At 52.1% G+C, this 11,441-nt stretch overlaps 2 protein-coding genes across 2 annotated transcripts in view; one reads left to right on the top strand and one right to left on the bottom strand.

Moving 5' to 3' along the window:
• JMJD8 (jumonji domain containing 8) overlaps window positions 1-1,952 on the top strand; it is a 5,106-nt gene extending 3,154 nt beyond the window's left edge. Inside the window, exon 6 of the mRNA XM_019507397.1 lies at window positions 1,031-1,952. Coding sequence (XP_019362942.1) covers window positions 1,031-1,111 — 81 coding nt within the window. The 3' untranslated portion in view covers window positions 1,112-1,952. The remainder of the gene's footprint in view (window positions 1-1,030) is intronic.
• A 2,448-nt stretch (window positions 1,953-4,400) lies between these two features.
• Window positions 4,401-11,441, bottom strand: STUB1 (STIP1 homology and U-box containing protein 1). The gene is made up of 6 exons (XM_019507599.1): window positions 11,209-11,441; window positions 10,324-10,489; window positions 9,859-9,949; window positions 8,636-8,692; window positions 7,853-7,969; window positions 4,401-6,702 (listed from the first exon to the last, which is right to left on the bottom strand). Exons 1-6 carry the CDS (start codon window positions 11,348-11,350, stop codon window positions 6,577-6,579), a joined length of 699 nt encoding a protein of 232 aa, XP_019363144.1. The 5' UTR covers window positions 11,351-11,441; the 3' UTR covers window positions 4,401-6,576.

The raw sequence follows: 11,441 nt of genomic DNA, 5'->3' as shown, positions 1-11,441 counted from the left end.
CCCCCCCCCCCCCCCCCCATCACCACATTGAAGGGAAGGGGAGGGGTGAGGCCCATGCTGTAGCCCAGCTCCTCCCAGCCTGGTGACCTCGAACAGAGGGGAGCAGCAGTATGGGGAGGCAGGCACAGAAAAAGGCTTAGTAGCAGACCCAGGCAAGGCTCTGAGAGCACAACTGGGAATAAGTGAGGCTAACTAAAGCTTTAGACAGTGGTGACGGGGTGTGCAGTGCTTAGGACAAGAGAGGTGGGTTCAGTGCCCTGCTCTCCCACTGTGAAATCAGGCAGTCATGTCACCTCTCTCTGTTCCGCACCCCCCTCATCCCCTGCAATCTGAAATGGCAGGAGCCTTAGATGACCCTAGGGGCCAGAACTAACTGTTCCCCATAGTGCAACTGGCTTTTCTACCTTAGTTTCCCCATCTATAACAGGAATGTAGTCCTTTCTTAACCCAGAGTCTCTGAAGCTAATCCAACAGCATTGGGGGTGCTCAAGTTTTATAACTTTTCAGCTCCTGGAGGATGGAAGTGTGGTAATTGCATGGTGCCCTGTGAAGGGCTGCTTGGGGCTCCCCATGCCCCACACACCCACACCGGGAAGATGGGGCCAGGGGGCACTGGATCAGGAGCAAGAGATACTGGGTTGGGACTGGCCATTGATAGTTGCAAATGTGTCCTGGTAGAAAAAGGGTTGAGAACCACTGGCCTGGAGCATGCCAAGGTAGCAGCTGCTAGCATCTGGGTACATTGCGGGAGGGAGGTGGTGACACAGCGCACACACACAGACATGCACCATTCATGAACACATTCCCTCCAGCTAAGTGTGGGTGTGTGCATACATCCCACACTTAACCCCATGCAGATTCCAGCTGGAGTGAGCAGCTCTCCCTTATGCAAAGGCATCACAGGGCAAGCAGCTTCCTGCCCCTAGCACCATGTAGTAGGTCTCTAGAACACAACAGCACCTAGCCTGCAGCAGTGCAGACAACCACCACCCCTGCCTGTCCCTTGTTTACCCCATGCTCCCTTCTGCAGGTCCTGTACTTCCCTGCCCGCTGGTGGCATGCCACACTCAATTTGGACACAAGCGTTTTCATCTCCACCTTCCTGGGGTAGTGCTGAGCTGTGCCCTGCCCCTACAGCTGAAGAGTCCACATGCTTCCCATCCCAGATAGAAACTGTGGTGCTGCTAGATTGTAGCACCCCTTTGCCATCTTCCATGGGCTACTGCAATGGAGACCTTTGTGTGAGCACCTGGATAGGCACAGCACCTGTGTGCCCTAGCCCCTTGCGTGTGTGTGTTGGGGGGGAGTGCAGCTGTTCCAGGCTTTGGCTTAGTGGCCTGACCTTTGTCCTTATGAAGGGTAGAAGCTCCCAAGACTGGGTGCTCACAAGTAGTGCTCCTCTACAGCTGGACCCTACTTCAGCATCTGCTCCAGTTCTTCCATTCCTCTCTTCCCCTTGACCTGGGGCTATATTCCAGCAGCTCCATGACCAAATGAGCACAGGGGAGGGCAGGTGCCCAACCACCTTCTCTTCTGAGCTTGATTTATCTTTGTGCTTGTGTTACACTACTCCAAGTGCTTGAGCAACAAGGCCAGTTTAACAAGGCAGCTCCTGAGGACTAGCAGACTGGAGTGCTGTCAGAGAGCAGCTTCTACCAGGGCATTTTAGCAGTGGACCAGCCCCCTAGCTTATGGCGCATCCCAGTTAGGTAAGGGTGGGGAGGGGTGTTCCTCTGCTGAGCCTGACCTCATATGTGCAGTGCCCCCAGCCCCCATGGGTGCCTTCTGGAAAAGCCAAGGGACCAGCTCCTTTTGTGCAGCCACTGGCTAGGATTTCCTTACACACCGACTCAGGCATAGGGGACAGGACTAAATACTTGACATCGTTTAGGTTATTTATTGGGGTTTTTTGCCCTGTTACTCTTTGGATTAAAAAATGTAGATGACTATAATCCTTGGTATTGGCTGTCTCTTTCACCCCACCACATGGGAAGCCAGGTTGAGTACAAAAGCACTGTCCCCTTACCCTCTTACTGCCCCAGCTGTATCCATCTCTAAGTGAGACTGTTCTGCTCTACATAGCACCTGCCAGCACACACAACACACAGCCCTCAATTCCTGCTGTGGAGAAAGGCAACATTAGGGTTAGCAGTGACAGGCAGCAAAGCTAGGAAGAGATGCCAGGATGCAGCTTGCCCCTCCACAATGAGGAACACGCTGCCACCTCCAGCAATGCAGTTCTGCAGGACCTATGCAGGAATGGAGGACAGCCAAAGGAACGGCTCTCCTTAAGCATTGATCAGGCATGCAGGGATGAAGTCAAGAAGGTCAAAGCACAATTGGAGTTGTAGCTAGCAAGGGATGTGAAGGGTAACAAGAAGGGTTTCTGCAAGAATATCAGCAGCAAGAGGAGGATCAGGGAATGTGTGGGTCCCTTGCTGAATTGGGGAGGCAACTGGTGACAGAATGCAGAAAAGGCTGAAGTGCTCAAAACCTTTTTCGCCTTAGCTTTCACAGCTAAGGGCAGCTCCCAGACTACCATGGTAGGAAGCACAGCTTGGGGAGAAGGCAAGCAGCCTTCAGCAATGAAAGAACAGGTTAGGGACTACCAAGAAAAGATGGATGTGAACAAGTCCATGGGGCCTGATCAGATGCACCTAAGAGTGCTGAGGAACTTGGCTGATGTGCCTACAGAGCCATTAGCCACCATCTTTGAAAATTCAGGGCAATCAGGAGAGCTCCTGGATGATTGGAAATGGGCAAACAGTGCAGGTTGACCAGTGGATGCGGTATACCTTGATTTTAGCAAGGCTTTTGATATGGTCTCCCACAGCATTCTCACACACAACCTAAGGAAGTATGGCCTGGATGAATGGACTGTAAGGTGGATAGAAAGCTGGCCAGAGCATTGGCCTCAGTAGTAATCAATGGCTAAATGTCTAGTTGGCAGCCAGTAACAACAGGAATGCCCAAGAGGTCAGTCCTGGGGCTGGTTTTGTTCAATATCTTCATCAACGACCTGGAAGATGGCATATGGTGCACCCTCAGCAAGTTTGCAGATGACACCAGATACACTGGAGGGTAGGGCTAAGATTCAGAGTGACCTAGACAAATTGGAGGATTGGACCAAAAAAAAAAATCTCATGATGTTTGACAAGGACAAGTGCAAAAGCCCTACACTTAGGACAAAACAATCCCATGCACCAGTACAGGCTGGGGGCTGACTGGCTGGGCAACAGCTCTGCAGAAAAGGAGCTGGGGGTTACAGTGGACAATAAGCTGAATGTGAGCCAGCAGTGTGCCCTTGCTGCCAAGACGGTTAACATACTGGGCTGCATTGGTAGGTGTGGTGCCAGCAGGCCAAGGGAAGTGATTATTCCTCTCTTCAGTGCTGGTGGGGCTACATCTGGAGTACCGTGTTCAGTTCTGGGCCCCCCACTACAGAAAGGATGTGGACAAATTGTCAGCAAGAGTCCAGTCAAGAGCAACAAAAATGGTTCAGGGGCTGGGGGACATGACTTATGAGGAAAAACTGACAGAACAGGGCTTATTTAATCTAAAGAGGAGACAGAGGGGACTTAATAGCAGTCTACACCTACCTGAAGTGAAGTTCGAAAGACGATGGAACTAGACTGGTCTCAGTGGTGGCAGATGACAGAACAAAGAGCAACAGTTTCAAGTTGCAGCAGGGGAAGCTTAGGTTAGATATTAGGAAGAATTTTCTCACTGAGAGGGTAGTAAAACTGGAACAGGTTACCCAGAGAGGTGGTAAAAGCTCCATCCTTGGAGGTTTTCAAGACCTGGCTAGACAAAGCTTTATCTGAGATATCTCGTTGGAGATGGTCCTGCTTTGAGCAGGGGGCTGGAATAGATGACCTTCTGAAGTTCTTTCCAACCCTAACTTTCTACAATTCAGCCTGCACTTCAGAAGCTGAAAGTCTGGAGGTATAGGGGCCTGACCACCACTCCCCATCAGTCACTCTGGAGTGGCCAGAGTCACTCAGGCAACTACAGCATCAAAAGTAAAGCTGAAAAAAAAACAAGGTCTCGGAGCATCTGCTTGGTTTCATCACAGTAAGCCTTTTACCACAGAGACCATCACCCACTGAGTAATTTATCCCAGGGGAGGGGAGAAGGGGTGTGGATTACTGTTTGTGAAGCGCTCTAGGTGCTGGGATCACCTCCAGCAAGGATTCATGATCCAGGATGCCATGCAGGTGCTCTTGCCCCCTTCAGGTTCCTTGAACAAAGGGCTCCTCACTGAAATTGAACACAAGTCCTTTGTGGCCAAGAGAAAATACACCCTTCTGCAGCCAGTAATTAGCCTGCAGGACTCCTCACCACAGGGCAGTAGAGGCAGAGTTCTTAACCTGATTAAAAAGAATTACTAAACTCATCAGTGAAAGAATAGCATCTGCAGTTCCAACAGGCAGCTAGAATTACCAAGGCTGTCACTCTTCATCATGCAGAACATGGTAAGGTGATCACTAGCCTGACAAAACAGATCTTCCTCACCTCCTGCTAGATACTGGGCACACTGCCTTTATCCATAGGTAGAACAGACTGGCTGGGCAGCTGGCCTGAGATGTCACTACAGCTAGGTGCTGCATGTGTGCCTTTCCCACCTAGCAAAAGCTCAGTGATACCGACTGAAAACCCATGTTTGAGTCAGTATCAGCATCTCCAAGCTAGGGTGGTGTGGGGTTGATAGCCCAGAGGTTGCACGTTCAAGCCCAAAGCAGAAGCACTTACCATGCAGCCGTCAGATTCCAATGAATCTGCAAATTCTGCTAAATACCTTGTCACAAGGACATGAGAAAGGAAAGGAAGCATCTCCAACCCCAGCTCCTTATAGTCATGGCCAGTGCCCTGCCACTGCCACCCTTCACCCACAAGCTCAACTAGAGGACCCAGTACTTATACACTGCAGCCACTGTTCACTGTTGCCTCTTGGGAAAGATGTCAAGGGGCCAGGAATTCACTGTTATACCCAACTCCAGAGCATGTAGCCACATGCATCTCCATGCACTCCCACGAGCCCACCCCCTGGAGTGAAGATTACACAGGAGGCAAAGCTGCCAGTAGCATTCTGGAGTCTTTGCACCTGCAGAAACATGGGAGGGACATGCCAAGTGCTCAAGCAGTTTTACCCAGTGCCAAAATACCATCATTATCCTGTCTGGGGAGAAGTCTAACTGCACAAAGGCCCAGACCATCCAGTAGCAAGGGAGCAGATTTAAGAATCTGATCAGCAGCAAGGCAAGAACCTAAATGCACTCCCTGCTGAACAGCCCTGACCACGTGATGCAACTGGGAAGGCAGCCCAGGTCTCACACCCAAGAGACACACTGTATGTGTGCACATCCCAGCAAAGACTGCAGCTAGCCTCATCTACAGCATGGAGGCGAGGAGCCTCTGGAGGTGCTGCATCCCATCCAAACAAGCTCTGTGTGGAAGCAGCTTAACCATCACTCAGGTATCCCTAATCATGCAGCTCTCCCCTTCAGCTCCCATCTGCTCTAGGGATTGGAAAAGCTTCCACTGGCCTCTCTCAAGGAGGGATCCCTGTGGCAATGAACCACTCGGGCTATTTAAACGCTTATTGCTGAAATATTTATTGACATTGGCAAGCTTCCGAAGAGCGAGCTCGGGAAGCCAGCAGTCTGAGCCAATCTTACACCGCAACTCCCAGCAACTAGAGACAGGATTCATCTACTTGTTTTTTTTTAAAGGGTTTTAATTAAAACAAAAAAAAAAATGAACTTAAATCCAAGTGTTTAATGGGGAACTAACAGCCCTGGGCCTCCAGCAATTCCCAGCTTCCATCCTGTGGAACAGTGCTTTCCCAGAACAAGCCTCAGCCAAGTCAATGTCTCCATAACTTACCATCCATTGTCTGCCCCCTCCCCAGCATGTGGCTATTACAGGGCAACATTCAGAGCTACGCTGGACAGCAGGGAGATGTAGTGCCACGGGAACACCAAGTATGTACATTCAGAGGGAGGAGGAGAGGACAGCTCACCCTTGGCCCTCACTACCACTGGGAGGCTTCCACGTATCTCCAGGAGCAGGGCTTCTGCTGGGCGAGGGCTGGAGAGAACTCTTTGGAGAGCTGATTGCTGTGATGTGGAGGAGGGCCTTTCTCTACAGCTGAGATGTGGAGGCAGATGATGAGAAGCAGTGATGCTGGTTGGCCACGCACAGCCCCATCTCCTCCCAAAGTGCTTTCCAGGGGTGCCATCTTCAGGACAAGTACTCCCCTCCCCCATGAGGTGGTCTCTCTCCAGCCTACCATGTTGCAAAGAACCCAGTGGAAGAATGAAGCTGGGAGGTTCCTTCATGCTCCTGCTCCAGATGGTCCAGCCCAGCTGTTTCAGGGAGATGATATGAAAACACCCCTAGTCCAGCACTGCCAATGGATCTCCAGACATCCAAGAAGAGAGAGAGACGGACAGAGAGTGAGTAAGGCATGGTGCCAGCCCAGCAAGCTTGGAGAGCAGTCTGCAGCAGGACATCCCTGTGCTGCCACAGCTGGGGCTGCAGAGAGAATCCAGTCAAGCCAACTTCACCCTCCTGTCAATAATCTTCTACCCAACCATTTTCTGATATGAACGCATCTATCACCTCTTTCATAGCAAGGTTGGGAATCAGCTGGTCCTGGGTCAAAGGGCTTCGAGTCACAGGATCAAAGTGTCCCACACGCTGAAAGGGAAGGGAGGCCATGAGGAGGATGGACTGAGCGCCAACTCAGCTAAGCTTCCCCCCCACACTACCACCCTAGGCCTGTTGGCCCTACCAAGCAGTCCCCTAGGCTGCAGACCCTGGGTCTGACCCTATCTGCACAATGAAGACCAGATGCCACAGCCAGGCAATTCAACCCTCTCTCCCCACCCCTTGGATCACCACTTCCTTCTTAGAACCACACCTTGCCCCACCCAGAGATGATGTCAGAAGTGCATCATCTCTCCCTCCTACTGAGCAGAAATGGTTTCCATCACAAGACCCAACTGCTTCTGCTGCTGTGGGAACCTGGGAGAAAGAACCTGGCCCCAGAGTGGTGTGAGGAGCAATGCAATAAACAGAACAGACCCTGAGAGCGTAAATGATCTCTAATTAGTTAGGTCCCACTACTTATATGAAGCATCTTTCAACTTTGCTCAAACTAAAGCCCTTCCACCTCCCTCCTCTTCCCAATAGGAGCCTGAGGCGACAGACTCAGTTGTCAAATGGAGCTGGATCCCAGAGTGAACAGCCCCTCACCAAGGAGCCCTGGACAGGTGAAGTTAAAGCAGGGCCTAGAAACTCACACAGAACAGCTGTTCTTTACTGCCCCGGCATGGCACAAGGAGAGGCAGGACAAGGTAAGCAGGACCAAGCTGGACTAAAGCTTTCCAGTAGGACATCTTCAACTCAAAGTGCTATTCTACTCACCAGTGCTACCATCCATCCAGAAGGAATGGACAGCCGCACCTGCACCAGTGCTGATTCCTCCCTCATGATCAAGGCCTGGGGCTAGCTACAGTAGCAGCACAGTGCCTAAAGAGGCTCCAAGATGGGGGAAGCTGCCCTCTGACTCTCTCTTGCTCAAGAAAAGCTCACAGGGAAGGGGCTGGAGGTTTAGCCTGTGGCACCATTCCCCCTACAAAGGCAGTTTCCAAAATGTACAGGAGTTTTTCACACCTCAGAGGGGAAAACTCTATAAAGCCACAGGAAGAGAGAGCACTGGCAGCAACTTCAGCTGAAGAAGCCAATACACCTATAAGTCACCATCTCCCAAGAGTCTTCCCCGCATCTCTCACCCACCCAACCTCCCCACTCCCCCAAATGCTGAATACTCAGGCTCCCCCATTACCTGGAGATGTTCCTCTATATCTTTCCTGTCATAGGTAATCCCACTGGGCGTGATACAGGGCTCTCGCATCAGTTCAAAACTGATCTTTCCACACAAGTAGTCAGGGATGTCCCGCTTCTGACTCGAGAGATTGAGGTGCAGCATTAGGGAGCTGCTGAGCTACAAGACCCTCACTCTCTCCCCCTTCCCCACACCGCTGCCACAAGCCAACAAGCAACTGAAGCAGGAACAGGGCCTCAGCATGGACAGGAGCTGCACAGAGCTCATAGTTTCTTCTCCCATGGGGCTCCACCCCTGCTGCCCTGCCTTCCTGCCAGGTGAGGGCACAAGAAAGGCCCTTCACTCATGGCAGACATCAGGTAAGCCAGGAGGGGCAGGTGGAGGCATAGGTTTTTACATCTCTCCATTCCAAGGGTTTGTTTCCTCCCCATGAAATCCCACCCCAGATAGAGCCACCACCATGCAGCTTTTATTCCATCCATGGCAGATGCACAAGAGCCTTGGAGAACAACTGCCGATGCAGAGACAGTCCACCCCCAGCTCTCTCTCATCACATAGCTCCAGGCACCTGGCACAGAAGCTCCCATTTTAAACAGAGATTGCCAGTGAGTTCCAGATGGCTCTGGCAGCATAGTCAGGGGGAAGAAAATGGGAAGGGTGGGATAAGCCACTGGGTCTCTTTGGTACCTTGAGCCAAGCTAGCAAATGCAGGTCTGCCCCACCCACAAACACACCACATGCCATCCTGACAAGGGCAGCAGCACCTGTTCAACACAGCCTCACCTTCCTCTTCTCATCCACCTGAGAGAAGAGCTCATCCATATCTGCCAGGTATTTGTCCTGGAAGAGAAACAGCCTCTTTAATGGGAGGGGCCTGCAGGACTTAGTTGCTGCTTCAGCATTGGAGCCTGAAGAATTTGGTCTCTGTCCATGTCCCAGATGGAGATCACAGCCTCTCCCTACAGCATGGGCCTCACGGCAGTATTGCCACTTGCACAGATGTGGCTCACAGGAGCAGTTGGAAAAGGGGCTCCATGTGCCCAGGGATTTCCATGACCAGTTTAGGTCTCCCACCCTCAGCCAATCTCCATTGGCTCCTGCCAGCACTGGGCAGGGGGAAATTGCATTCAGAGAGAACCTTCTTACAGGTGCTGCTCTTGTCCATGAAAGTGACAAAGCATCCAGTACCACTAAATGGTTAGTGCTCCTGCCGCTGTACAGGAGAGCTGGACACAAGGTTCAAGCAGGAGGCTGCATAGTGGCAGCATAATGGAGGAGGTGGAGGATGGTGTAGCATGTCAAATCATAGAGGCCAATAGGTTGATAGAGCAGCAGCAGCGGCAGGGCTTCCAAAGAGTCTCTAAAGGTGCCTGAAGAACTGGTGGGAGATAAGGGCTGTGAGGTGAAGCCACGAAAAAGCCCACTGTGCCCTGAGCATATAGCAGACAAGCTACGTTGGGTGATGCATCACACAGCATGGACAGGGCACAGGATATGAACACGGGAAGCAATACCATTCAACCTATTTTTGACACGGGCTGCAGCTGCTGGTATTGGACAGGCACCTGGTGCAAAAAGAGCTTCAGAAGCAGGCTGCATTATACAGCCACTGAGCACTGGAGACAGCAGCCACTGTGAGGGGAACCTGCTTTGTTTCCTTTGACCTGTTGCAATTGTGATTATAGCCCTGCCCCCAACAGTTATCCTCGCTCAGCACAGCAGCCTGGAAAGCAGGACGTGGTGACAGCCACTTCCCCTTTGTGCTCCAGAATCCCCACAAAGGTTTTACTGTGGCATCTCTTGGTGCCCCCATGGGTTCAAGCACCCAGAGGTCACCCGTAGGGCCACGCTCACCTGAAAAAGGTCTGGCTACCACCTTTCATGCTAGGGTGGCCCCCCAAGGAAGCAACGCCCCCCAGGTTTGCTGCTCTCCCCAAGCAAAAACACACTGAAACAGTCCAACCCTGCCTGGGAGCCCCAAATGTACAATGAGGGAGATGCCTTACATGTTTGGCTTCAATGTTGGCCAGCTGAGCCCTGCCCCGGTTCTCATCCATGTTTTCCTCTTGCTGTGTTCTTCGGCATTCGTCCAGCTCCCTAGGACAGACACAGAAGAATATTATAGCACAGAGTAAGCTTTGGCAAGCAACCAGGAACGCCATGCTGGAGAAGGAGGAGCAGTCACCTCCAAATTAACACAGGTCCCTAGCACAAAGCCTCCGACTTTCTCAGAAAGGGACTCTCCACCAACTATAACAGCACCAGACTCCTTAGGGCAACAGCAGATACCAGCAGATGTGCAACCCCTTGGCCTTCCTCACACCCCAGATGGCAAAGTCAGTCTATGGGGCCAGGCCACCCTCATCCTTCAGAGGACCCTCCAATTCCTTCCCCCTGTTTGCAGAGGCCTGGCACTCTTCCAGGCCATGCCTCCGAGCTGCTGAGGGAGAAGAGATTCCTACCCACATTACCTCTCCTTCTCAGCCATGATGAGTTTGGTCAGGTAGGAGTGCAACTCATTTTCCTGATTGATCCGTTTCTCCTCAATGCTGTTCCAGCGCTTCTTCTTGGCAATCCGCAGGGCACTTGGAATGTCATCCCCAAAATTCAGGCGCTGCTCCTTGGCGAGATTGTGGGCTGAGGAGACAAAGTGGAGGTCAGCAGAGAAGCCTTCCTAAACCCACTTGGCAGTGCAGCTCATCACCAGAATACCAGCCTCTAGATGGTGGTTTCACTCTTTCTGCTCCAGCCACGCCAGCACCTACACAATGCAGGGCAGTCAGAAGTTGACATCTACAGCTTTAAGTGGCTAATACACTCCTGAGGGGCACTGCCAAGTCATGCTGCTGCTGTGGCACAAAGCAGCAAATGGGGAGGGCTCATTAAGCTTGAAGCTGCAGGCTACAACCCGAACCCCACCATGCAAGCCAGAGAGAAGCTGCTTGGGGACTGAATTCCAAGCAGCTGCCAAAGAAACTGACTCCCCCTTGGGCCTCACCCGCAACCACGACTGGTGTGTGGTCAAGCACAGAGGCACTGAACTCCCACAGGCTTTCAACTGGTGCGTGTATGGTCACTCCAAGCTGCCCCCTGCTCAACTCCAGCTTTTCCTACTTTGTATTCACAGGCTGTAGTTGTACAGGTGGGCACTACTTGTGCCCATTCAGGATGGGAGGCCTGCCTGCAGCTTAGCCAGGGCCTCCATCCTAGCACCTATGAACAGAGAAGGGCCACATCCCCTGCTGGTAAGTTAAAAGCAGCCAGGGCACTCCTGTTAGCAGGGAAGGTCAATAGACTATGAAGGCCATCAATGCCTTAAGTCAGGCCCAGCTGCCTGTTGACTGGCAGGCACTCACCCCTCTGCAGGTTAGCGATGGCCTCATCATAGTTCTCCATCTCCATCTGGCACTGCCCCAGGAAGAAGTGGGCCTTCACAGACTGACTGTCTAGCTCCAGCGCATGCTTGCAGTCTGCCAAGGCTTTATCGTGCTGCTGCATCTTCAGGTAGCACAAGGCCCGGTTGGTGTAATACACGGCCACCAAAGGATTGCGGTTCTGGAAGGAGACCTGCGTGCCTTAGGAGCAGCCC

This window comes from Gavialis gangeticus, unplaced genomic scaffold, assembly GCF_001723915.1.
Source record: "Gavialis gangeticus isolate Ggan-Ray unplaced genomic scaffold, GavGan_comp1, whole genome shotgun sequence".
Lineage (NCBI taxonomy): Eukaryota > Metazoa > Chordata > Crocodylia > Gavialidae > Gavialis > Gavialis gangeticus.
This window is presented reverse-complemented; position numbering and strand designations above follow the sequence as displayed.

Excerpts from the sequence above, each read along its gene's own strand:
- STUB1 (XM_019507599.1), bottom strand. The coding sequence starts at position 11,350 with ATGCAGCAGCACGATAAAGCCTTGGCAGACTGCAAGCATGCGCTGGAG. Across the intron at positions 8,693-9,858 it reads CCAACATTGAAGCCAAACAT|GACAAATACCTGGCAGATAT; the intron begins GTAAGGCATCTC and ends TTTCTCTTCCAG. Across the intron at positions 6,703-7,852 it reads ATATAGAGGAACATCTCCAG|CGTGTGGGACACTTTGATCC; the intron begins GTAATGGGGGAG and ends CTTCCCTTTCAG.